Raw genomic sequence first — 26,605 nt, forward strand, 5'->3', positions numbered from 1 at the left:
AGACTTGGTATCAAGAACAGGCCTATTTCCCTTCCTGAGGTTTAAAGGGGACACAGGGGTGGAGGGATTCCTGCCTGACCATTCTAATATCCTGTCAATTTTCTCCCCAGAGGGAAGTGATGAGATTTCCTTTGACCCAGATGACATCATCACTGACATTGAGATGGTGGATGAGGGCTGGTGGCGGGGACGTTGCCACGGCCACTTTGGACTCTTCCCTGCAAATTATGTCACGCTCCTCCAGTAACTGTGGCTGTCTGTCTTCTGCACTGTGACTTCCCTTGTCCCAAGTGGCTCTGCCTCCACCCGCTTTCCATTTCTGCTGCAAGTGTCTGACAGGATGTCATGACTTGCCTGAAGCTCTAGACAGACTTGTCTCTCCCTCTCCATTAGGGTTTGGGGCAGAGACAGCATGAGGAAGGAGGTCTCCTTCCCCTCAGTGTCCTGTCTATCCTGGATACCCTAGATGATCTCAGGGATGTTTATCTTGTGCCCTGCCTCCTTCCCCATGAATCCCCCCTCTAACACCCACCCACCCCCCACTCTAACTTCCTTTGTTTGTGAACTCTGAGCTTCCTAGTTTGCTTACCTGGGAAGGTATGTTTATATTTCCTGGTTGTGCTGTTTGCTCACTTTCCTTCTCTGCAGAAATATCTCTGAATCTTTTCTCTGCTCAGTCCTAAAGTGGAAATAAAGCGGGACCATGACTCACCTCTATTCTGAGGTAAATAGTACTTTTTAATGCAGCCCTCAATGGTCCTGACTCTCATGGCTCCAATTCTCCTCCCATCTTTCAGGGATATCCAGAAAACTCCCTCCTCCACTGCCCATCACTCTGCACCCTGGATGTCAAGGGCCGTGCCCTTTCCTTAGACTCTACTGATACCCAGTCCAAAACAAGATGGGCCTGGGGAATGGCTGTAAGGTAGGGGAACAGGGGCCAGGAAGGGTCCATGATAAGACAGCTCAACTTATGCTGGCTTTAGCAGTTGTGAGAGGCCAGCCACTTTCTGCCTGGGAGTAATGACTACACTCTTTTCGTGCATAATGATTCTTGAGGCAAAAGCACAAATTAGGGGAAAGAAAGGAGGAAAAGATTTAGCCAAGAGAAAAAGACTAAAACTAAAGAAACAATGAGGTGTTAAGAGGATTTAGAGTGAGAGTGGCCTCTGCTAGAGAAAGTCTAGGCTTCCTTGTAGCTGGATGAATGAAATCAATGGTCATGTAAGAAGGTAGATTGAGGAAGCTCATAAAGTTTCTGTGTGGTCCAGAGCTGAGGCTGCTGATAGGAAACGTGAGGACCTTTGGATGGCCAGTGATAGGCAAAAAGCAAATCACCAAGCAAAGTATGGGGATGAGGGAGAATGAAAGGCCAGGACACGGTGAGTTTATTCTAACCCCCAGGCCATTGGGCTCGGCAAGGTCCAGAATAGGAGATCCTAGGCAAAACCAAAATCAAATCGAAATGAAAGTCAGGGATTTGGTATCGGGGATCTTTGATTGGTGGAAAATAGAAGTCTGTGCTATAACCGGTATCTGAAGTTGGATTCAGCTTTCAGAGATGGAGAAGATAGTGGGATCAAGGAAGAGCTAGGATTGGTGTCTGAGACCCATAGTTGCTGCAGGACTTTATAAAAGTCCTTAAAAGTTCAGTGGTGAGCTGTCCATATGCTTAGAGCACTGCATCCCTCAGGCTCATTCCTTGGCTTTTCTTCAAGACACACACTCCTTTGTTTCCACAGCGACTTCTATGCCAGTGAATCACACATCTGTCTCTACACCTCACTTATAAGATTCACCCAGTTAGACTTTCAGAGTGAAAAGCAGCTTTTATTTCTGCCTATAGAGACATTGGGGTTTCCAGTGTATAGAGGTAAGTCACACTAGATATACACAATCTCATTCTTCACTTCAGTTTGATCTGACATCACACATAGATCAGACTTTTGCAGTGGTTTTATTCTTACATCCAAGTTCCACTTTGCTTTTCACTTTTCCCTTCATTATAAGACAGAAACTTCTTTTCCAGATCCTTATATTATTAAGGCAATAAAGTCCTTTCTGCCTCAGTTCTATAGACCTCGCCCTCCACATTTGGCTGATCTCTACTTGGACTGACTTTCTTGGCGGTGATTCTCTTCAAGGGCTCTGCTCGCAGACACCTCCCTGTCCAGGCTCCTATTCTTGGGTCCACAGTCCCCTTTCACTCTCCTTAGCTGCTTCTTAATCTGAAGCCGTGTCTAGCTGTCTTGCCTCTCAGGTGATGCTTGCTGCTCACTACAGCTTCATCCCACTAATCAAATCATCTGTCTAATCCACCATCTCTCTAAAAGGCTTCCCTTTTTCTCCAGTTGCCCTCTCACCATAAGATGTGCTTGATTGTGTAGGCCAGTGGATACCTGCAATACTCTGGTTTCCTGCGACATATACAATTAGATACCTTGTAAAATGTGTTTGATGATGTTGATCAGCTCAGTATTGTGCTGAAGGCAGCAGCTGGGAAAGTAAAGCGTGCCTGGAAGGGTGGGGCCCACAGAGCAGTGCGGTTAGTCTCCTGAATGCCCTCCCGCACCCTGGGCTGCCCCAGAATGTCAAGGAAGAGCCCTCTGCTCTCTCCTTTCTCTATACTTCTCTTGCAGCTCATGTTAACCCCGGATTTTCACCTCCCTTAGTCTACAGCTCTCCTTGCTTTCTTTTTCTAATAAAATAAGAAACCCAAAATGGATTTTCAGAACTTTCTTCTCCATCATATAGGAAGGACTAGATTCAAAACACATGGAACTGAACCCTGGATCAGCTCCTTTTCTCCCACTTCACTGCTTAGCTGTCGCAGTTATTCACCTTCACTGAATAAAATCTTAGCTCATATTCTAGTTATATTTTTAGAAAATGGCGCCTTATATACAAATGTGAAATATAAACCAAACAATAAGGATTAGAAAAAATAGGGTTACGTTACTCAGTAGTACCAAGTGGCACATTATAATGGAAGATGAGCATACTTCTCTGGGATTTGCTTTAATGCCTTCTTGACTCTTCTCAGGGGTGTCATCTACTTCATCTATACCAGCTCTGAACCATGTTCAGAGGGGAACCCAGGCAATAACAAACATTCATATTGACTAGACTGTTTTTTGTTGTTGGTGGTTAAATTCTTTGTTCTCTGCTCCCCCACAATGCCCATCCTCCTTTTCCCTTCTTTCTCACTTGCTGAGGACTGCTAGGAAAATGGCATCAATTAAAGAGAGAGGGTTAGGGTTAGGGCTAGGGCTAGGGTGAGGGTTAGGGTTAGGGTTAAGATAAATAGCTCAGCCTTCCTGGCATCAGCTATACCTGGAGAGCTGATAGGATATACTTTTTGCACTGTGACCCAGGGACGTGAAGCCACACCAAACAAACCATCTCCATTTGGTTCCCAACTTAAAATCATCATGTGTCTAAAACCTATTTGGTAGAGAAAGAAGAGCTGCATGAAATCATGACCATTGTAGATAACTATGTGAGATAAGAATTTGCTGTACTAAAAAGCTTATCCTAATTTACTGCCATCAGCATGTCGTTCTTTAGGGCAGTTGTTCTCAACCAGGAGCGATCTTGCTCCCAGAGGATTTTTAGCAATGTCTGGAGATATTTTTGGTTGTTATAGCTGTAGGGGTGCTACTAGTATCTATTGGATAGAGGTCAAGGGTGTTGCTAAACATCCTATAACACATAGGGCAGTCCCTTATGACAAAGGATTATCCAGTCTAAAATGTCAGTAGTTCCATGAAACCCTGCTTTAAGGGATGCCAGCTTCTATTGTGTAGTTTTATCTTACTTTTGTTCTCATAAGTTTTAACTATTTGTTACCAAAACCCAGAAGTGTCACGCACTTTTGACAGAATGCAGTCATGGCCAGCAATAGGTAGGAGCAATTATAGGGAATCACTATGTTCAGATGTCTTCCTTCTCAAGAATCCCGATGGGGTACTCAAGTGATGTCTAGGACCTGGCGACTGGTACCACAGGAGCTGCAGTGGGCCTCGTCTGGACTTTTCCAAATGCGAGGTCTCCTTGGGCTACCCTGTGCATTCTGACATGACACCGAAGTTGGTGTTAGTGTCTTGTGATCATTTCACTTAGCCCAGGGTGGTGCTGGCCCGTGCCTGTGCTCTCCCTAATCCAGACGGAGAATATAATTTTCAGAGGAAAAGAACCTTGACTCTCAAGTCACTATTAAAATGTTTGAAAGTAGGCTCTGGCTTTTGGTCCTAATTTTCTCCATAAATATAATATCTCCTCTGGATTATTCTTCATTTTTCAAGGCTGTCCTTCTATATGTTGCCAAGATTCTACACAACAATCTCATTCAAGGACCTCATTTCTACCTCTCATCCTTTGGCCTTTGGTGTCCTCGAGGCTGTTGTGCTTAGCCTAGGTCTCTATTCTTTCGGGCTGTTTGGACTGTCTGGGCTTAGAGGCAGTGGGGCAACTAAAAAAAGCCCTGGACTTGGCTGTCAGGACAACCCCAGCTCCAGAAACTTCAAACTGTGCCCTTCACCCTGGGTGCCCTGGGAGGCATGTCAGTCCCCATCCCTACCTTGCCTGCTCCATATCATTACAAGTGCTTATAAACTGAAAAGCTCTCCACAAAAGCACAGGCCTGTGCTGGTTATGGAATTTCACGGCTCTCTCATCTCATCTCCGAAATGGCCTCAAGTCACCTATTTAAAATACTTCACAGACTGATTTATTTTATAAAAAGAGTGTGGGGGGGAGGGAGGAAATAAGTTATCAGTATGGCACTATAGCAGTTATACAAGCCATGGCTTAGGAAATTCTTCAGCCTTGTGCAGCTGCTCAGGTTTTGAAGGACATTGCATGTTCCAAAACACCCAGATAAGCACATTTGCAGTTTACAGAAGGAAGTCCTCAAAACCAAACTCTGTCGAACTTTCAGTAACCCTGAGTGGGAATCCAAGAAGGGTGGCTTCTGAGCCTTTAGTAGGTGTGTCTTCCTCTTGGTCTGGCATTAAAGGTGGTGACTAAAGTCTCTGAGGCCTGCTCACGGGGCTGACACATGCTGGTCAAAAGAATTGGGTCAGTCTTGTGTTCTACAACGTTGAAAGGACAGGACTTCAGGTGCTCAGACATGGAGGCAACTTCATTAAACTCCCAGCCCTTGATTTTGGAGAAGAGGCTGCTGAATTGCCAGATCTATGAGGAAAGAGAGAAGTTCCAAAGTAAACACTGGGGTGTTACCCTCAGGCCAGCTTTGTTTGAACAGTGTGGGGAAATGCCTTTCTGTTTTTAGATTCCTGAGAGTATTTAGTGGCTGCAGCATACATTTGTTAGTCCTTTCTCCAGCATCCAATTCCTAGTTCCCCCTTGCAACTGATAATCATCCCAGCCAGCCATGTGTTGTGTGGAAATGACTAACACCAATCTGCTTATTGACATATACCCTTCCCCCAATCCCCCACCTCCCCAGGAAGAGTGGTTAGTTCTAGAATAGACATATGGTTCAAATCAGGACAACCAGTGCCAATGAGACTCTACTCCAGAACCTTTGTTTGTGATAGCAAGAAGCAGATTCTCTTTTCCCCTCTGTGCTTGAACTTGGAAGCTACAGTCTTAGGAGCTTCTGGCAGCCACCAGGGACCACGAAGGGAGAACTGTGTCTTAGAGTGGAGCCACAAGCGAGGAAGTAGGGATAAGAAATAGAGAGTAAAAAGGTCATTTGGGGGCATTTTGAGCTGCTAGATCAAGCCATACCTGAAGCCATCACCTTTGCACTCTTCAGTTATATGGGCCAATAAATTCCCTTTATTGTTTGTCATGTTAAGTTGGTTTTCTATTGCTTAAAACTAAAACTAAATTAGTATGTTAACTAATAAGAGTCTCAGTAGAACAGAAACCTTAGGAGAAGTCTAGAAGTCTGGCACACAAATCCCTGTGGGCCTTTCCACCTAGGATGTGGTGGCAAAGCCACTAGTTTTAAAATCTGCCTATGAGGATAGGCATAATCTGATATCCTTCAACCTGATCATTTCACCCTCAGTTTCTTGTCATTGTTACTATATAAGAAAAGTGTATCCTGTGATCTTGGAACTATTTCCCTTTGTACTTTAAAAGGCCATTTTAATATAAGCATTCTTTAGCTCCAACTAAATTCTCTTTCTTCCTTTCTGCAAGGAGATTAGTTTGTCCCAAATGATATTTAAGAGTGGTCAGCAATCACTGAATTGGGAAAAAATGTGAGCCAAAAAATAATGAAATTTCTAGTATGTAATTTAAATTATTTGCATTTGATTTTACAGAGGAAGATATTAGGTAGTTCTAAATTATACATTGTATCTTGGCAATACAATTCCCGAAGGCAGGGTCTTAGTCTTATTCACGTTTATGCCTAACACATGGTTGGTTGGCAGTCATTACCTAACACATGGATTGCAGGCATGGATTCAAGCATGAATTCGTGAGGGAGAGTCTGATAATTATTTTTTGAAGAAGACTGCTCAGGGAATAAATAATAGAAAATATGCAAGATGTTTTAGACATAATAAAAATAGATGTAAACATCTCCTAACTCCCCAATACCAGTTTGCATATACCCACATACTGGGAAGAGACTCAACAGTGAGATTTTGGAATTATTGACCTAAATGGGCATCATGAATTTGTGATTCACATTACCAATATATGTACCATAAGAGAGGATGCTATGGTGCTATGGCACCTTGGATATGATGAATTGGGAGTTTCACTTCTATAGAGTACAAGCCAATAGAACTTATACAGTTAAGCAAGCCTAACCTGATTGGGAAAAGGGGATGACGTTTTTCCAAAGGGAAAGATTCTTTGATCTATACAGCAGAGTTTTTTAAAAAAAAATTAAATAAGCATTTGAACCAGGGGAAATCAGTGGACCAAATTACTTTAGAATTTCAAAATGAATTCAACAGGGGCAAAACTTGTTTGTAAATAAATTAGTCGACATAGGGCTGAGGAGAATTTGTTGGCATATTGTATCAGTTGGAGTCCAGGCAGAAAACAGATGGCACACTCAAACTGGGTAATCTGAAGAGAATTTTATAAAGGAATGATATACAAATGTGTGGGCAGGGTATAGAAAACCCAGGCTAGTAACAATCTAGAGTGTTACTACCCTGGGCCTGAAAGGGAGGAAGGAAGTCAATGGAACCCAGAATCGGTAACCTATCAGATATCACATACAGTTGGAGGGACATGGCCAGTGCAAAATGTCATGGAGGGGAGAATGCATGCAGGAAGGAAGCCAGAAGAATAGCCATGTCAACCTCACTCTTCTCCCTCCTGACCATCTCCTGCTGATACACTCCCGTTAGATTAGCCCAACTGGAAGCTGGAGGGCAGGGGAGCTAGTTAAGCTAGTCTGTAAAGATCAGCCTCCTGGGGGACAGATCACGATGGAGAATGGATCATGTGAGCAAACGGAAGACATGCAGGACACATACATAAATAGGCATTACCATTTGTATTGCCATTTTTATATTTATGGGTCTGTCTCCTCTAGTACGCTGACCTCCTTGAGTTCATAGACTGTGTTTTATTCCCGGTAACCTAGTACAATCTCAGTGCCTAGCACACGGCTTGGTGCACAGAAGACCCTTAGTAAACACTTGTTGAATGAATGAATAAGTGAACGACTATTTACTTGCCTTTCTGTGAACTCTCCACGAGGTGCCTCCATGGGAATACCTCTTCTTCTTCCACTGCAGGAGGACCATCCCTCTCTCTTGTAACAAAGTGGCACAGATATTCCTCATCAGCACGGACACCTGGGAGAGCTGGGATAGGCTGATGCTGTCTAAGAACCCAGCAATGTACTGCAAAACCTCCAGGGGCAGGCTGGTTAGAGAATTCTGGTTTTTTCCTTCACGGCCTGAGAGATGGTTGTTCCCTCCCTCACTCAGCTCTGAAGCAACCTCTGGCTTGATGGCAAAGGTCTTGAGCTCCTGACTATAGATTACTTTTGCCTTTTTCCCTGGGGGACAGAAATGGTTTTGAATAAAGGTACATCCCAAGTAGGCAAGGGGGCATCGGTGCTGGAACCAACCGTTGAGACATGACTGAATGTCTGTGTGGACATTCTTGAAATGTAGGGGAAATTCATCCCTCCTGAAGAATTTGTTGCAAGTGAAAGTAAAGGCAGAACTGCTCTTGTTGTGTCTCCTGGTCACACACTCACTGTGGAGCTCCATATGGAGCCCATTCAGATTAGCAGTGGTTAGAAGGTCAGCCAGCACCGTCCTGGAGGAAAATTGTTCTGGCTCAAAACTGTATGTCTGTGTAGCAAAATCCACGAACAGCCCATCAATGCTCCTGGATTCAGAGATGACATGACCTTTGAGTTCTCTTTCCAGAGCACACAGCAGGGTGGTCTTGATGAGATCTGATTTGGGGAGGTCCTCCACAGTGATCCCTAAATCCAAAGTATCTACTGCCTTGTGTTCACTTGGCCTACTACTCAACAAGGTGTCTCTGAGGTGAGCCCGCTTCCCGCAGTAGCTCGTGGGAACTTTGAAGGTGTAAACAGTCTTCACTTCCTGAGCCTCGAGTTTGCCATAAACAAAGTCTCTCTCCTTAGGTGTACAAGCAGGCATCTGACCAAAGTGAATAAGCATCCTCCCATTGTGCACCAGGTACATATTATAGTCCTTTGCATCCATGGCTGTTTTCAGTCTTTCCAGAACACCATCCTGCCAAGGGGCAAGCCCTGACTTTTCTATGGCTTCCTGAAAGTCCTGCTGCTTCTGGTCTTCCTGTGTTTCCTTCCCTTTGGCAGCGCTCTTTTCTACCATGTTGTTGCTGCTGGAAATCTGTTCTTTCTCTGGGCCATCCCTGCTCTTGCTCTCACTGCTCACTGATGAGCTCGTTAAAGCAGAGGCCGCATGCTCTTTGCTGAACATATTTTCCCACTTGTCAAACTTGGCTAGGTCCATCCCTTCTTTGGTTTTGGCTAATACCTCTCGTTCTTCTTGACTCAGCTCTGCCACCTCTCCGTTGGTGGTTGACAGAGAGCCGCTTGTTACCAAACCAGCATCTGCCCCACCCACCACTCCTTCCATTTCCTTCCAACTGGCTTCACCATTCATGGTAGGTTCCTCTTCCATGGGTTCTCTAGTTTCTGGGAAAAGTTCTACCATTTTCAGAGATCTAAAGAGGACCTTCTGGTCTTGGAGGGCCAGGGCTGTGTCCAAGCACTCCTCATTGGGGGTCTCTTTCATGATGTTCTCGTGAAGGGCTGTTTCAGAGTCCGTGTTTGGCCAGCGGTTCCACTCCATGGAGCAGCAGACCACGCTGGCGGGGCACACTTGCAGGTGCTTGGCCAGTTTGTGACGGGAAATGGAAAGGGGGCAGCCATATTCGGAGTTGAGGCATGGAACCTGCTCCAAAGGGCACAGGAGCTCGTGCTCTGCCTCTTTGCACATGTGGAAGGTAGCACCGCAGGACAGGTGGCAGTTTATCACCAGGCAGGAGACACCAGGCTCCATAGGCATGTGGCAGTGACGGTTGAAGCATCTGTCACAGTGCCTGTGCTGCCCTGGTGGAGGCCTGCGCGCCCTACGCTGGAGACACCAAAGGCAAGGGGAAAGAGAAAACAAATGACTGCTGGAAGAGAAGCTCTATGCGTGTCTGTGAGTGTTCAAATTTTAATTGACTTATTTCCTGTTTATTCATGTTTATTGTAGGAATCTTGAAAAATATAGAAAATCATAAGAAGAAAGTAAAAATACTCATAATCCCACACAACCTAGAAATAACAGCTATCAATACTCTTCTCTTTATTTCCCACTAGTTTATTCTATGTATTAGCTGTGTTGAGAATAGAAAAAAAACAAAGGTGAAAGTAATGGGCTACAAGGGTGACAATTGCTATTTTTGAGTTGTGGGTTGTGGAGGATTTATATGACACAGTTAATACTATGAATACAATTTTGCATTCTGCTTTAACTTGCTATTATGACATGTCTAGGCTGTTTTATTAATTTTTCTTTGCAAACTTTCTTCATAATGGCAGTGTAACATTCCAGAATGAGTGTTCTGTCATTCATTTAACCAACTACCACTAGGGGGTATGCTGGGAGGACATGGGGCATGTCTGATTTTGTTCACATCTTGGTCCCCAGCACCTGTCACAGGGCCTGGACCATTGTAAGCACTCAGTAATATTTGCTGAATGAAGGAATTGTTAGCCATTTAGGTTATACCTGGATTTTTTGCTTTTTCATATGTAAAGTTTTACTAAAAATCTTTGCTCACAGATCTTTCTCAGGTCTATGATTTCCCCCTATTCTGTGTCGGTTTCTTCTAGGTTCTGCTCTAGCGTCTATGGTTTGGCAAAAAGCCAATATATATCATCAGACCAAAAGGATAAATCTGCCAGATGCTTGGGCTACAGGCTAAATGAAGCCAGACCTGGACCTGTGAAAGGTAAAGTTCCAATAAGCACCTGGTACTTACCATAGCTTCCAAATTTCTTCTTGCTTTGTAACTCTAGGGCAAAATATAAATATACAAATATGAATGATTAGTAAGAAAAGTATTTTATCTGTTTTAAAAGGGGCCAAAGAGACTTCATGTATTCTTCCACCACCCTGGAGGTAAGTGTCCTGGCCCACATTTTGCAGTCAAATATACTCTACCTAGATACAACAATTGTTAACATTTTGCCCCTTTCACTTTCTCTCTCTCTCAACACACACACACACACACACACACACACACACACACACACACACACACACATTTTTTGCCAAACCACTTGAAGATAAGTTGCTGATGTCATGACACTTCATCTGTAAGTACTTCAGCATGTATTTTCTAAGAATAAAGACATTTTTTTGTAACTACAGTAACATTATCTCACCTAAGAAAACTAAAAATAATTTTCTAATATCATGTAACATGCTGTCTATGTTCAGATTTTCCCAATTATCTCCAAAATATCTTCTGTACTTTTTAAAAAACAACTCAGTTTTGAACCAGGATCCCTTTAAGGTTAATTTATTACATTTGTTTGTTAAATCTTTTTAGCCTCTTTTCCTCTGGAAAATCCTCCTCAACTTTTCTTTTTTAGAAGAGACAGCCTTAAATCTCAAGGAAATTGTATGCTAGTTCATTCATGTATTCATTTGTTCATCCATTCATTCAACAAACATTTTTGATTACCTACTATGTACCAGTAAGTGAGCATAAGGGTCACCCGGACTGCTTGTTAAAGTGGCTTTAAACACGATTGTTCATTAGAATCAGCTGTGATTCTTGTTAAATGTATAGATCCCCACTGTTCAATATGGTAGCGACATGTGGCTATTTAAATTTAAATTAATCAAAATGAACTAGAATTAATAATTCAGTTCCTCAAGTCATATTAGCTACACTTCAAGTGTTCAGTAGGTACTCTATTGGACAACACTGCTATATAGATGCTGGCTGCACCCCTGACCTGAGCGAAGGGTGTATCCTGGAATTTACATTCTTAACACATTCCCCATCTGACTCATGCACTATAAGTGTGGAAGAGGGATCACGCCAGAATCCCTCTTAGGCTATAGAGGGATACCTCGTACCCTAATAGTCAGCCTGACCATCAGTAGCTTCAGGGTTAACTAGAAGATTAATCAGACAGAGAGGGAGCTGAGCAGAGTGGAAAAGCTGTGAGGGTAGGACTGAGATGGAGCAGAATAGGATCAGGCAAAGAGCACATCTTTTGGATGCAAGAGTATTAGGCTCAAGCATCTAGAATTATTTGGTACTCAGTAAGGAACCATTTACCATTGTAATTGGGGTGTTAACCAGTAGTAGTGGAAGAATGGAGTGGAAAGACCTAGAGTTAGAAACTGCTATGTAGAGAACATGATGGAGGCTGAGATTGTGAGACTGATGACAATAGAAATAGGCAAGATGAGACAGACAGGAGACATTACAAGGGAGGATCAACTAACATTTTTGTTTCTGGCTGGAGATGGGGGAAGAAGAAGAGTCAAAGGTGATGCCAAGAAGGTGAACTAAGAAGAGAGAATGTTGGGTGTAATTCTGAGAAAAATAGAGGTCTAAGAAGGGAACTGTTTTGGGAAGAAAAATGGGTCCAGCGAGTGTAATACAAGTTGCTTTAGGTGATGACAGATCATGTGGGTGGGAAGAGATTCAGACTTGATAATTATCCACTTAAAAGTAAGAGGAAGCCATAACTGGGGAAGTGAGAACACAGAATAGAAATCTGAGCCATGAAGTACAAGGCTAAGTATGACCACTTTGGGGACAACAAGAAGAAGCAGAGCCAGAGAAGGAGAGACCAGTGAGCTAAGAGAGTCAGGACTATTGTTGCTAGATGTAAAGGAAAGGGTGAGTGATGGCCTCCAATGCTGCTGTGAGGTGAAGAACAGGGATGACAATGCCACTGCTCATGGCAGGTCCCCAAAGAGCTCTTGCCAGAGCATTTGCATTTCAGCTGTGAGGCGGGACCCTTGGCCATTCAAAATCTAGCATTTGTTTGGAGTAGAGGAGAAAGCTATTAAGCACACACTCCAATGTTGGCAGGGCCTGTGCCCTGGCTGGGAGAATGTGATCATCTGCTTTCTATTCATAATAGACATTCATCAAGAATGGACTCTGAATGACTCAGGGTCCCCTGTTGGTTTTTAGATGGGGAAGAAGAGGCAGATCACAAATGGAGTAAGGTTATGTGAAAAAAGCTAATAGCACCAGGAATATCCAACTTCGTATTTGCCAACCGGGTTCTGTCACAAAGTTGAGCCCAGTTTCCAGCAAGGGCAAAGCAGCTCTGGCTAGTTCTGTGCACTCAATGTATGTAGTGAGAACTCTGCCCCTATCAGCAGGCATGTGTCTGGCTGGAGGGACAATAGTGATGAACTCTAAGCCCAATCATTTCTTTTTCTCCCCCTTCTTCCTCTTCCTCTTCCTCTCCTTCTCCTTCTTCTCCTTCTTCTTTTTTTAATTGAAGAATAGTTGATTTACAATGTTGTGTTAGTTTCAGGTGTACAGCAAAGTGATTCAGTTATATATACATCTATATCAATTTTTTAAGATTATTTTCCCTTATAGGTTATTACAAAATATTGAGTATAATTCCCTGTGCTACACAGTAGGTCCTTGTTGCCAATCATTTCTTATCCTTCAACTTTATAAAGATGGTTCTTAGCAACAGCATTATTGAAGCTGGGAACATTTGTGGTGGAGTCTTATTGCTGTCCATCTCTTTGAGGTTATTTGAAAATATTCCTTTAAGAGAAAAGAAAAGCAATGAAGGCAGGCAACAAAGATACTGTTGCTTTATGTTGCTATTTAAGGATCTTCTGCCAGTCTCTGGAGCTACCCCAGATGAGTGACTTTGAGAGAAGGCATGTGCTGAGCAGAAAGACACTGAGTGGAGATGACTTTTTGGAGACACTTGTCAGTGGAGGAAAGGAGAAAGACAAATATAGCCTAAGGGCATAAAAAAATCACACCTGAACCTTTTGTTGTATATCTGGGGGAAATCTTTCCCACTGAGATAAAGGACAATCCAAAACTGTTGATAGTCTAATTATTGCTGGAGAAACAGGGTAACCAATCATCCTGGTTTGCCTCGGTCTCTCCTGGTTTGAGCACTGAAAGTCCCAGGTCCCAGGAAACCTCTTATTCCCAGGCAAACTTAGACAGCTGATGGGTCACCTTAAGTTGGAGTCAGCTGGTGTTGCCTCAATTTAATCAGATTAGATTTATCATTGGTTGTCTTGTGACATGAGATGCCCTGTTCTCCCAATTTCTGTTCCTGTGCAGTGACTGGATTCTTATCCTCCATGGGGTCTGTCTGAGTTTCCTAGATGGAGTGATTTCTCCATTTTGGATGTCATAGTGGAAGAGAAATAAAATATTAGCGCTTAACATGTGCATTTACATAACATCTCATTTAATCCTCACAATAATAATGCGAGGTGGGTATTACCATCTCCAGTTTACTGATAAGGACACTGAGGCACAAAGAAGCCTAAGTTTGTCTGGCTTCAAACTCTACTGTCTGCTACATCACACTGTGTCCATCAGAGACCCATAGAGACATTTGTGGTCCATCTCCATGATTTGGGGAGAATGCAAGCCCATGGCTAGAGTCTGTAAGGGGGAAGCCTTTTTTTCCCCCAGTTGGGGCACAGAAAGGTGTCTACCTGTATAATCTTTCCAAATTGTAGAGAAGCTGGATGCTTCACATTAGGAAGATCCTCCATGCCTATGGTGAATTTTTTTTCTTTTTTGGTCCTCCTCTGGACTACAGCCCATACTGTGCCCTTCTGAATAGAGGAAACAAGAAGACTGCGCAGGTTCCATGCCTTTGCATTTCAGGGAATACAAATGTGGCAGGGAAGACTTTTAAGGTTAAAAATCTGCACTATAGGGACTTCCCTGGTAGCACAGTGGTTAAGAATCCTCCTGCCAATGCAGTGGACACGGGTTTGAGCCCTGGTCCAGGAAGATCCCGCATGCCGCAGAGCGACTAAGCCCGTGAGCCACAGCTGCTGAGCCTGTGCTCTAGGGCTCACGAGCCACAACTACTGAAGCCTGCGTGACTAGAGCCTGTGCTCTGTAACAAGAGAAGCCACCGCAATGAGAAGCCCGCGCACCGCAACAAAGAGTAGCCCCTGCTCGCCGCAGCTAGAGAAAGCCTGCCAGCAGCAATGAAGACCCAACACAGCCAAAAATAAATAAATTTATTTATTTAATAAATAAATAAATAAAAAGGAAGGTTTCAATTGAGACTTGTCTCCTCTCGCGACTGACTCTGGGTGTTGGTACGACCCGAGGGAAGTTGCTGTGATGGTGTGAGTGGTGAACGACCTGATGAAGGGCATAAACGGAACAGAAGTGCTGGGACCCATGGAATGTGTGTAGGCTGTGAAAGGAGCTCTGACTGGAATATCAGCAGAGGGTGGGAATGCCCCAGGAGGGATACAGGGATGATTTCTGAGGCCCTGAGAGTGAGTACAGCTAACAGGGCTCCCAGCACTCCATCAGCCTTCAGTGAAGGATTGGATTGGATGGAGTTGAACAGGACCCTAAAGAAGGCAGCATTTGAAACACCTGTGAGAGCAATTTGAGACCTTTAGGAGGAAGGGGTAATGATGTCAGATATACGCTAATTTGTGTTTTGTTGTTGTTGTTGTTTTGTCTTAAAGGAAGAAAAATAAATGTTTTCAACTTTATTTGGTTAATGTTGCCTTAACTGAATGGAAAAGACTCAGTGGACTCCAGTTATAACAGATACTCTGAATGCTGCCAGAATTGTTTGTAGGAGGTTACAACCTGTTCTCAACACTTACAGTCATAGAATCAGGAATCTGGCTCAGGTAGATAACCAGAAATCCTCTGCTCTGGAGCTTCTCAAACTTCAGTGTGCATAGGAATCACCTGGGCAATCTTTTTTGAAATGCAGCTTCTGATCTGGTAGAACAAATGGTCTAGGAAAGAGTCTAGGTTAAACTCTTCATTTTTTACAAGAGAAACTGAGGCCCAGAGAAGTAATGTGTCTTGCTTATGCTCCCACAGTCTCTGACTCTAATCACATGCTTTTCTTTTTTCTATTTCACCTTGATAGTTTACTGAGAAATTCTGTAGAAACCACAGTGCCACACAGAGCTACCTGCATGACGACGGCCAAGGGCATACGGGCAGCTTAGATGGTACCAAGGGCAAAGCAGGACAAGGCCTGGAAGAATGAGGAAGAGGTGGTGACCAAGTGTCACTGGCCAACAAGGTCATGAGAAGGCATAAAGCAGGTATATTTAAATCACTGACTCAAGCAAAAGAGAATGCAATTAACAGAAAATAGTTTTAACATTCTTCACTATAAAGTTAGTAGGCAATCAGGGTTGGTGTCAGGGAGATATTTTTAGGCAAGGGGCCCTCCCAGCACCCCTTACATGATGCAGCGACTATTTTGCCTCCTCATGTGGCTAGCCCTGGCCATAATTATTTATTCCTGAGCTTTAACTTTAGTGGAAGTGACAAGGTCAAGAGTTAAAGGACAGAGATTAACTGTTAACCTATTAACCAGCCAATTAATGTGTTACTTTAATTATACATTGTTAATCTGTTTCCCTGCTATGGAGATACTTAATTCTATGGAAAGAAAATGTATAAAGTTAAATAGTAAAGTAATCCCTTTGCATCTTGAGATTTTAACACAACCAGTTGGCCGAGGATAGTTCCCACATCTGGTCGCATAATCCTGGGCTTTCAGGCTATGATTTCAGCCTTTTCACTATACCCTAAAAATCATCCTCCCTCAAATCTATTCAACCTCACCATCTGCAGTTCTATACCTACACTAGAAATCTCTCTACCTTTAACCTTTCTAGTTATTTAATTAGCTAGTTAATTCTCATATCTCGTACTTACATTATTAGTTTCAGTATTTTAAATTACTGTTTTGTATTGGCCAAGAAAGTGCAAACTAGATGGATTATTTAGGAGTAGCTCTGAGTCAGCTGGTCTGGTTGGTTACTGCTAAGCTAACATGCCCATCTTGCTAGGAAAGTACCCGGTATACCCCTTGAAGACCTTTGTGCCATGGAAACGCTGACAAAATTAAATGAAGTTAGGAAATTACACACAGTGCATTTGATTGTGCCTAGCAAACAGGCCTAATTATAACCCAGACACCTATAGCAGAGTTATGGGATGCATCTGGAGGTTACAGAGGCAGGCAAGAAGGAAACAGGAGTTAAGGTGTCTGGTGGTAGGTCTCCTTTTACTTGACATTGGTGGCTTTAGCCTGTACAGTGCAAAGTTCAGAGTGTACAGAATCCCTTTTGCTGCACAGGCCACTTCCTAGGATGTCCTTAGCTGAACTTTTAACTGTATAACACTAAAGCGAGGTCCAGAGGAAAACAGGAAAAGAAACACTGCTCCCTCATCCCTGCCAATTTGTTTGTGCATGCAACACTATGCTGTTATTCCCAAAGCTAGAAATAACCTATCTACACTTTAAAGTGTTTGACTCCTCAAGTACCATTAATCATTTTACTTTTGTCCCCCTGGATTTGCAAGTTTCAAATTTGTGATAATTTTTGGTTTGCATGTATATACCATTTTTCAACTTGTAAAATACTTTCACTTCTATTCCATAGATGCATTTGGATTCAAGAGAGCTGGGGAGTCATGTTTAGGGAATATTGTTAAAGAAAAACAGGTTTTAAACTCTGCAGGCAGAATTTAAATAATATACGCAGTAAATACAACTGTGCTAAATTAACTGGTAGAGTGACACAGGTGATGGAATTTAAAGTACATGAGAATGACTTGCAGTTAACATAGAAAATGCTGATTGGGGAAAGATCACAACATTTGGACTTCAGAAAACAGAAATCCTGGGTTCTGGGCCTTCCACCTATTTCCTCACCACCTCCTCCCCGCCCCCCCCCCCCCCCCGTCATCCTGAACCCCCATCAATACTGTGTAACCTTAGAGATGGCACATAACCACTCTGTGCTATCACTATGGTTGATTTTAGAAGAAAGAGCCTAAGCTGTTAGAAAGCAGGTCATCTCTTCCTGCTCTAAGATTTTAGATTCAAAGCAGGAGTTTACCTATGGCTGGGTCTCATTCTCAGCGCTAACCTTTTCACCCCCATATGTAACTTAATTTGCTTAACAACCCTCTTACTCAGAGCAAAAAGGTGATATGCCGCTCAGCCTCTGCCTCCATGTTCACCACTCTAAATTTCCCCTTGATGAACCTGCCCACATTTGAAAAGCTTACCTTAATGGCATGGGCTGAGTCAGCATCTGCTGCACTCGTGTCCCTTGACGGGGAGCGAGTAGACTGCCGGAGGCGGCTCGTTGCGCATTGGCTGCAGCAGAGGACAGAGGTTCGTCGACGAGGTAGGGAAAGGAGAAAAAAACTTCAACAGAAATAGTTCAAGTGTTTTGAAGTTAAAAATAAAACCATATCACAAGGGGCAATGTGACCAGGCTCAGCTTACGATTTTTTCTTTCTCCTGTATTTGTCCACACTCCGTCTCCGTTGGAGTGGCAGTTAGCAGGGGAAGCCGGAAGGCAAGTGGGGTTTTATATCAATGGGTTTTCTTTCCCTTGAGGAAGAAGGAAAATCCTTGTAAGAAGGATCATTTCAAGGCCCGAGCAGCCTCTCAGAGTCCTGTGCATGTGGTTGGCAGATCCAGCTGTGCCCACAGTGGCTGGTGGAGCAGTCAGGACAGGCTGCTGCTCTAATTATAACCGTGCTTTTCACCTAAACCTATCATTGGCTGAGGCAGCAACTTGTGTAAGTGACATGTGGTCCTGTTTCTCCTATTTCTTGTCGTGACAAGTGGCTGTCCTCTCCTGGCCCTCTTCTTTCCCGGATGGTTGGGAAAGGAAGATTTTGTAATTCAGAAATCAGGCATAGAATAAGTCCAGTCTGAGAAAATTAGAGGTGGTAGGAGGCTTAGCTATCACTTAGTCCAACTCTCTCATTTTACAGATGAGAAGACGGAGAATAGAAAGTAAATTGTTCGCCTAGATCTTCCAGCACTACATTGAAAAACGTAGTGAGTGGTCAGGACTTCCGTGGTGGCTCAGTGGTTGAGAATCCACCTGCCAATGCAGGGGACATGGGTTCGAGCCCTGGTCCGCGAAGATCCCACATGCCGTGGAGCAACTAAGCCCATGCTCCACAACTACCGAGCCTGCACTCTAGAGCCCGCGAGCCACAACTATTGAGCCCACTTGCCACAACTACTGAAGCCCACGCGCCTAGGGCCCGAGCCCTGCAAAAAGAGAAGCCACCGCAATGAGAAGCCTGTGCACCACAACGAAGAGTAGCCCCTGCTCGCTGCAACTAGAGAAAGCTCGCGTGCAGCAACAAAGACCCAATGCAGCCAAATATAAACAAATAAATAAAGTAATTAATTTTAAAAAAAAGTAGTGAGTGGTCATCTCTAACTTGTTTTCTTTTTTTCTTTAACATCTTTATTGGAGTATAATTGCTTTACAATGGTGTGCTAGTTTCTGCTTTATAACAAAGTGAATCAGTTATACATATACATATGTTCCCATATCTCTTCCCTCTTGTGTCTCCCTCCCTCCCACCCTCCCTATTCTACCCCTCTAGGTGGTCACAAACCACCGAGCTGATCTCCCTGTGCTATGCGGCTGCTTCCCACTAGCTATCTATTTTACATTTGGTAGTGTATATATGTCCACATACTACTCTCTCACTTTGTCACAGCTTACACTTCCCCCTCCCCATATCCTCAATTCTATTCTCTAGTTAGTCTGTGTCTTTATTCCCATCTTGCCCCTAGGTTCTTCATGACCTTTTTTTTTTCTTTTTCTTAGATTCCATATATATGTGTTAGCATACGGTATTTGTTTTTCTCTTTCTGACTTACTTCACTCTGTATGACAGACTCTAGGTCCAACTACCTCACTACAAATAACTCAATTTCATTTCTTTTTATGGCTGAGTAATATTCCATTGTATATATGTGCCACATCTTCTTTATCCACTCATCTGTTGATGGACACTTAGGTTGCTTCCATGTCCTGGCTATTGTAAGTAGAGCTGCAATGAACATTTTGATACATGACTGTTTTTGAATTATGGTTTTCACAGGGTATATGCCCAGTAGTGGGATTGCTGGGTCATATGGTAGTTCTATTTTTAGTTTTTTTAAGAAAACTCCATACTGTTTTCCATAGTGGCTGTACAATTCACATTCCCACCAACAGTGCAAGAGGGTTTCCTTTTCTCCACACCCTCTTCAGTATTTATTATTTGTAGACTTTCTGATGATGCCCATTCTGACTGGTGTGAGGTGATACCTCCTTGTAGTTTTGATTTGCATTTCTCTAATGATCAGTGATGTTGAGCATCCTTTCATGTGTTTGTTGGCAATCTGTATGTCTTCTTTGGAGAAATGTCTATTTAGGTCTTCTGCCCATTTCTGGATTGGGTTGTTTGCTTTTTGATATTGAGCTGCATGAGCTGCTTGTAAATTTTGGAGATTAATCCTTTGTCAGTTGCTTCATTTGCAAATATTTTCTCCCATTCTGGGGATTGTCTTTTGGTCTCATTTATGGTTTCCTTTGCTGTGCAAAAGCTTTTAAGTTTCATTAGTTCCCATTTGTTTATTTTTGTTTTTATTTCCATTTCTCTAGGATCTAACTTGTTTTCTAGCTATGTTAATTTATGTTATATTCCACATATAAGTGATATCATATGGTATTTGTCTTTCTCTTCTGACTTCACTTAGTATGGTAATCTCTAGGTCCATTCATGTTGCTGCAAATGGCAGTATTTCATTCTTTGTTATGGCTGAGTAATATTCCACTGTATATATATATATATATATATATATATATATATATATATATACCACATCTTCTTAAGGCAGTTGTCTGTTGATGGGCACTTGGGTTGCTTCCACGTCTTGGCTATTGTAAATAGTGCTGCTATGAACATTGGAGTGCATGTATCTTTTCAAATTAGTGTTTTTGTTTTTTCCAGATACGTACCCAGGAGTAGAATTGCTGGATAGTATGGTAGTTCTATTTTTAGTTTTTTGAGGAACCTCCATATTGTTTTCCATAGTGGCTGCACCAATTTACATTACCACCAACAGTGTTCAAGGGTTCACTTTTCTCCGCATCCTCTCCAACATTTGTTATTTGTAGACTTTTTGATGATAGTCATTCTGACAGGTGTGAGGTGATATCTCATTGTGGTTTTGATTTGCATTTCTCTGATAGTTAGCAGTGTTGAACATCTTTTCATGTGCCTGTTAGTCAGCTGTATGTCTTCTTTGGAGAAATGTCTATCCAGGTCTTCTGACCAGTTTTCAGTAGGGTTGCTTGTTTTTTTGATATTGAGTTGTATAAGCTGTTTGTATATTTTGGATATTAACACCTTTTTGGTCACATCATTTGCAAATATTTTCTCCCATTCCATAGATTGTCTTTTTGTTTTGTTTATGGTTTCTTCTGCTGTGCAGCAGCTTTTAAGTTTAATTAGGTCCCATATGTTTATTTTTGTTCTTTTTTCTTTTGCCTTAGGACTGATCCAAGAAAATATTGCTATGATTTATGTCAAAGAGTGTTTTGCCTATGTTTGCTTCTAGGAGTTTTATGGTTTCATGTTTTACATTTAGGTCTTTAAAGCATTTTGAGTCTATCTTTGTATGTGGTGTGAGGGAATGTATTAATCTCATTGTTTACATATAGCTGTCCAGTTTTGGTATCAGGATAATACTGGTCTCAAAATGAGTTAGGAAGTGTTCTCTTGTTTTTTAGACGAATTTGTAAAGGATTGTTAATTCTTTAAACATTTAGTAGAATTTAGCAATGATGCCACCTGGGCCTGGACTTTTCTTTGTGGAAAGTTTTTAATTACTAACTCAATCTCTTTACTTGTTAAAGGTCTATTTGCAGCATTTCTATTTCTTGTTGAGTCAGATTTGGCATTTTGTGTCTTCCTAGGAATTTGCCCATTTCATCTAAGTTATCTAATTAGTTATACAAATTATAAAGTAACACAAATGTTCATAATATTTATTTATAATGCTTTTTATTTCTGTAAGGTTGGTAGTTACATCCCATTTCTGATTCTAGTAATTTGATTCTTCTTCTTCTTCTCCCTTGTCCCCCTCCTCTCCTTCCTCCTCCTCCCCTCCCCTTCTCCTCCCCTTCATCTTCTTCTTTCTCTTCTTCTCCCTCTTTTTCTTCTTCTTCTTCTTCTTCTTCTCCTTCTCCTTCTCCTTCTCCTTCTCCTTCTTCTTCTCCTTCTCCTTCTTCTTCTATCTAGCTTGCCTTTAATTTCATTGGTTTGCTCTATTGCTTTTCTATTCTCTATTTCATTTATTTCCACTTTAGCCTTTATTTCCTTACTTCTGCTTGCTTTGGATTTATTTTGCTCTTCTTTTTCTAGTTTCTTAAGGTGAAAAGTTATTAATTTGAAAGCAAAACTATGGAGACAAGGATCAGTGGTTGCCAGAGATTAGGGGAGAGGAAGGGATGGATAGGTGGAGCACAGAGGATTTTTAGGGCAGTGAAACTATCCTATATGATACTATAATGGTGGACACATGACAATTACCTATTTGTCAAAATCCATATAATGTACAACACTGAGAGCTAACTCTAATGTAAACTATGGACTTTAGGTGATAAAGATGTATCAGTGTAGGTTCATCAGTTATAACAAATGGACCATTCTGGTGTGGGTTGTTGATAGTGGGGAAGGCTGTGTGTATGTGGGAGCAGGGGCTATATGGGAAATCTCTGTACCTTCTGCTCATTTTGCTGTGAAATGAAAACTACTCTAAAAATAAAGACTATTAAAAAAATAAAACATAATTTAGAAAAAACCAGTAAGCAAAAAACCTCACAACCTAAGGGCCAATGTCTCTACCCTAGGTCTGCAGTCTTGCCCTTCAAGATCCCTCTGTGATGACCCAGAATGTGATGGGTAACAAGACATTCAAACCTGCTACTGCTACTATCTCTATTACTTTCCCCCAGTGAATGCTGATAGTTATTGTTATTATATAATGTATGCTACCAGATTATTCACCTAATTTCTCCCATGCTCGATTAATCACTTAGAAATGTCATTTTTACTTTCTAAATTGAGAGAGAGGTTGGAGTTTCTTCTAATTAAATTGCCTTATGATCAAAGAATGCTGTTTGTATGTTATTGAGTTTGTTAAGATTTGCTTTGTGGTCTAATATGTAGTCATTAGGTACTTGAAAAGAATGTGTATTCTCTACCAGCTGAATGCAGAAATCTACATACTTTCATTAAATCAAGCCTATTAACTGTATGGTTAAAATCTCTACCCATGCAAAATTTTTATTCATTTGACCTATGGATAACATCATCTATTATGATTATGTATTTGTTAAGTTTCCCCAAGAGTTTTGTTAATTTTTACTTCATATATTTTGGGAATATGTTAAATGTATACAAATTCAGAATTATTATATCTTTCAGGTTAAATGTTCCCTTTATCCTTGTCTAATATACTTTTACTTCCAACAAAATGTTTTGCCTTAAAGTTTAATTTGATAGATATTAATATAACTATGCCAGCTTCCCTCCTATTTAAAAAAAAAGGTTGATTTGAGAGCTTATTCTTTAAATATAGGCTTTTTCAGCTATAGATTTCTTTCTAAGCACTGATTTAGGCTCATCCCATAAGTTTTGGTATATTGTGTTTTTGTTTTCATTCATCTTCACATATTTCCTAATTTTCCTTCTGATTTCTTCTTTACTGGTTATTTAGGAGTGTGCTTTTTAATATCCATATATTTGTGAATTTCCTGAATTTTCTTCTACTATTGATTTCTATTTTCATTCCGTTGTGTTTGGAGAACATGATTTATGTGATTTTAACGCTGTTAAATTGATTATTTTATGGCTTCAAATGTCTTTTATTCAAACATTTCCAATGTCCATTATTAAGTTTTAAACTTTTCTGTACAGAGGTCTTAATTTTCTTAGTTAATTCCTAGATACTTTACATTTTTCATTGAGAGGTACTTATCTTATTATGTGTTTATTATTGCTTTTGAGAAGTGCCATTAATTTTGTTCGTTAATCATATAGCTGGAAAATTAGCTTAACTGTCATTCTAAAAGTCTGTTGAAAATGTAAGTTTATAAACCTGCTGACATTAAAAGTGGATGACCCCTAAATGCTACTGACCTTTTAAAAAGTCAAAGATAGTTTTGGGAAGAGGGAATTTTGCGGTCTCATTGGCCATCAAAGGGACTAGGAAGGCCTCTCCAGGGAGAGTTGTGGGGCTGATTGTGTAGTACTGAGCTATACTTGCGGGAAGCTCCTAGTTTTTACAACATTTCCATGGAAATCCAAGTAACACTGAGCCAGATATTTGGGTTAAAAGCAGGCAAAGGAAAGAGCATGTACAAGGTGCAAGAAGATCCTTTTTCAATACTGTCTGATATTTATTAGTACTTTGATCAGCAACATCCAAAGTGTGCCATACTGAAGGGGTTCTGGAATTCCAGGCTGTTTCTTAGACTGTAGGCTGCAAAGCTCCAGCTTGTCATACTGAAGCAGGTTTGCCCAGGAGATAAACCTACAGCTGGATCAGCAAAGAGGCTAAGAAAAGAACTCTATTCTAACTGGGCTTTGTCGGTGAGAGATAATGATACAGAGAATGGGAAGAAGAGCTGGCTATCTCATCCTCATCAGGAAAACTGTACAGTTCCATGATTTGTGCTATGTCATAGGCATCAGAGTACAAAGCAGGAACTGAGGCCACTAGCCGCTCCAACTGAGGATCTTGCATTTGGACATCACTTGTAGCAATCTCAGTGATTATAGAGTCCCCTGCCCAATGGAAAGGGTCTAAGGGCTGAGGTGAGTGGGAGCTATAAGAATCTGAAACTGCAGGGAGAAAAGAATGAGGACTGGTTGATGCTGTGGGCACATTCTTGGCTGGAAGGACCTGGTTCGGTGGCTTTAGTGATTGCTGCTCCTGTTGCCACTGCTACTTCCTCTTTTTGAACTGCTGATTCCTGAACCAAATCTGGGAGTGGGGGAAGAGAGGAGATTATGGTCTGCTACTGGAGAAGGAGTTTGAGGCTTCTCCTGGGTGAAAAATGTCAGATTATAACCCTCATGTCCTCTCCAAATCACTATGATACTGAGTTCTGTGAGAGCAGAGGTAGGTATGAATGGAGTCAATAGGAACAATGAGGGATCAAGGCTGGGCCCTAGAGGAAAAAGAAAGAAAAAAAAGGAGGGTATGTCTCAGAGGTTGTGCTGGGGTTCAGAGAAAGGGTCCTGAACTCTAGAGAAGAGAAGGAAGTTCAGGGATGTAGGGAGAGGTGGAGAATTTGAACTAAGGGATTTTCAAGGATTATTTTAGAAGGCCTCTTCAGTGAGCAATATTCTAACAAAAATTTGGGGCCTTAGCAGACTCAGATGTTGGAGAAGTTACTTGTCTGTTGGTAATGTTGTGAATAAATGATTGCAGAGTTTTGCTAGAGAAGTTCCTAAGTAAGAAGTCTGTCGGGATGAGAGTCATTTCTCTAATTTGAGCTCTTTCGTACCTCTGGAGTTCTAATTCCAGTTATACTATATATTATCTCCGTGAACCAGTCACTTGGCTCCCGAAGCTCACTTTTCCACATCCTTTAAACTGGATGATAATAAAGCCAACATATACAATGTGCCCAGCTCAGTACTGGCACACAGTAGGTACTCAATAAATGAAGTGTTACTACTTCATTGTGTTACAATGAAGTAACAATGTTACTTCTTCATTGTGTTACAGAGGGAATTTCCAGGCTGAATAGTAGAATGTAATTTGGATGGCGGCTCAAAACACACCTCAGAGGATCAGACAGACCTTTATTGTAGACGCTGGTAGGTTGAGTTTTAAAGCAAGTTCTCTCTGGAGGTTTTTATCTGGAAACATATTGCAGCTAAACAAAGCCTCCAACTCTTCATGCTGTGTGTGTGTGAATGAGGTGCGTTCATGAGGCTTCTTCCATTTTGCTGCAGAGCAGAGATGGAGAGGAGGTGGTTACACTAACACAATCCCCTTCCCACTCAGATCCCCAAAATACCACAACTGTGAATTTCCCATGTCTTCCCCGCAACCAGGCTTGGAATCTAGGAGATAAAGATCCCAGGTCTTGACTCTAGGAGGCTGAGCCCTGTGTAACAGCACTCTGTCCTCTGTTTTCTGAAATTTAGTTTGTCCCTGCTAGGAAATGTTACCTCTTCAATTTTCTCTGTACCCAGTCTGTCTACCCCGCCTAACCTCAGGACAGTGGACAGTGGTTTCCCTTGTCTTCTTTTCCATATTTTGTTTCTTTTAGAAACTGGGAAAAAACCTCACGTCCCTGTGCCTGAATATATAACACACTCTTCAATATGGGTTTCCTCTTATTTATTTATTCAGGAACCTAGTCTATCTCATCTAGAAAATGGGTTTTTTCTTCTCCAGGCTTTCTGAACCTCTATTTGCTCTTCTGAGAAAAGGTTCATAAGAAATGAGACATAACTAAATATGTGGAGACAATTGAAAAATTATGGAGTATTTTTAAAAATGGCAATGGAGAGAAAAAGGAAATTTTCTAAGAAAATACAATTTCCAAAATTTGCTGAAAAAGAACTGCAGACACTGAATGGACTAATAGCCATTAAAAGAACAAGTAAGTTATAGAATTCAAGGCAATGTTGTGCTAATTCTCCTGCTATATGCCCATTTCAGTATAAGGAAGAAGAGTCTTCACTTGGTCCTCACTTCTGTATTTGAAGTTCCCAACACCAACACTAAAACCAGACAAGAATATACACTACCAACAAAACTATAAAACTGATGCTACTTATGAACACACACAGAAATAACTTTTACACATATATTTAATATAATCACATATTTAAATGTACATATTCCTAAACTTATAGTATCTAATTTATTTTTGAAGTTCATATATATTTGAAATCAAATATATAAAATATTAATTTATAATTATTGATTTTTTCTACTCACATTTTACAAAAGTATTCTATTCGAACTGTTTGCATTTACCTTAAATAGCCATATCTTCAT

General features: G+C 41.5%; 3 protein-coding genes and 1 long non-coding RNA gene across 5 annotated transcripts in view; 2 read left to right on the forward strand and 2 right to left on the reverse strand.

The window, feature by feature from the left end:
- The window catches only part of HCLS1 (hematopoietic cell-specific Lyn substrate 1), a 28,705-nt gene extending 25,984 nt beyond the window's left edge, over nucleotides 1-2,721 (forward strand). Inside the window, exon 14 of the mRNA XM_032629506.1 lies at nucleotides 111-2,721. Coding sequence (XP_032485397.1) covers nucleotides 111-247 — 137 coding nt within the window. The 3' untranslated portion in view covers nucleotides 248-2,721. The remainder of the gene's footprint in view (nucleotides 1-110) is intronic.
- On the reverse strand, nucleotides 1,090-17,891 carry FBXO40 (F-box protein 40). Of its 2 annotated transcripts, XR_004349568.1 has the most exons (3): nucleotides 17,779-17,891; nucleotides 10,486-10,518; nucleotides 5,111-5,196 (listed from the first exon to the last, which is right to left on the reverse strand). XR_004349568.1 is itself a non-coding variant. In XM_032629505.1 (2 exons), the coding sequence occupies exons 1-2, from the start codon at nucleotides 9,519-9,521 to the stop codon at nucleotides 4,981-4,983; spliced, it is 2,058 nt and encodes a 685-aa protein (XP_032485396.1). In that variant the 5' UTR covers nucleotides 9,522-9,584; the 3' UTR covers nucleotides 1,090-4,980. The 2 variants fall into 2 exon arrangements, 1 of the variants encoding a protein (XP_032485396.1); XM_032629505.1 differs by lacking the exons at nucleotides 10,486-10,518; nucleotides 17,779-17,891 and adding an exon at nucleotides 7,680-9,584 and having other exon boundaries at nucleotides 1,090-5,196.
- LOC116752743 lies at nucleotides 5,192-18,930 on the forward strand. The gene is made up of 3 exons (XR_004349569.1): nucleotides 5,192-10,455; nucleotides 15,614-15,794; nucleotides 18,499-18,930. It is a non-coding gene; the product is annotated as an uncharacterized LOC116752743 (long non-coding RNA).
- Nucleotides 18,931-23,996: 5,066 nt separating this feature from the next.
- Nucleotides 23,997-25,852, reverse strand: ARGFX (arginine-fifty homeobox). The gene is given in 4 exon segments (XM_032629412.1): nucleotides 23,997-24,154; nucleotides 24,157-24,568; nucleotides 25,394-25,542; nucleotides 25,801-25,852. Coding segments are annotated over 4 exon segments (771 nt in total).
- Nucleotides 25,853-26,605: the final 753 nt, after the last annotated feature.

Source organism: Phocoena sinus, chromosome 4 (genome assembly GCF_008692025.1).
Source record: "Phocoena sinus isolate mPhoSin1 chromosome 4, mPhoSin1.pri, whole genome shotgun sequence".
Classification (NCBI taxonomy): Eukaryota; Metazoa; Chordata; class Mammalia; order Artiodactyla; family Phocoenidae; genus Phocoena; species Phocoena sinus.

Coding starts and splice junctions, on each gene's coding strand:
- FBXO40 (XM_032629505.1), bottom strand. CDS start 9,521: ATGCCTATGGAGCCTGGTGTCTCCTGCCTGGTGATAAACTGCCACCTG. Junction 5,197..7,679: donor CGTGGAGAGTTCACAGAAAG/GCAAGTAAATAG, acceptor CTTTCCTCATAG/ATCTGGCAATTCAGCAGCCT.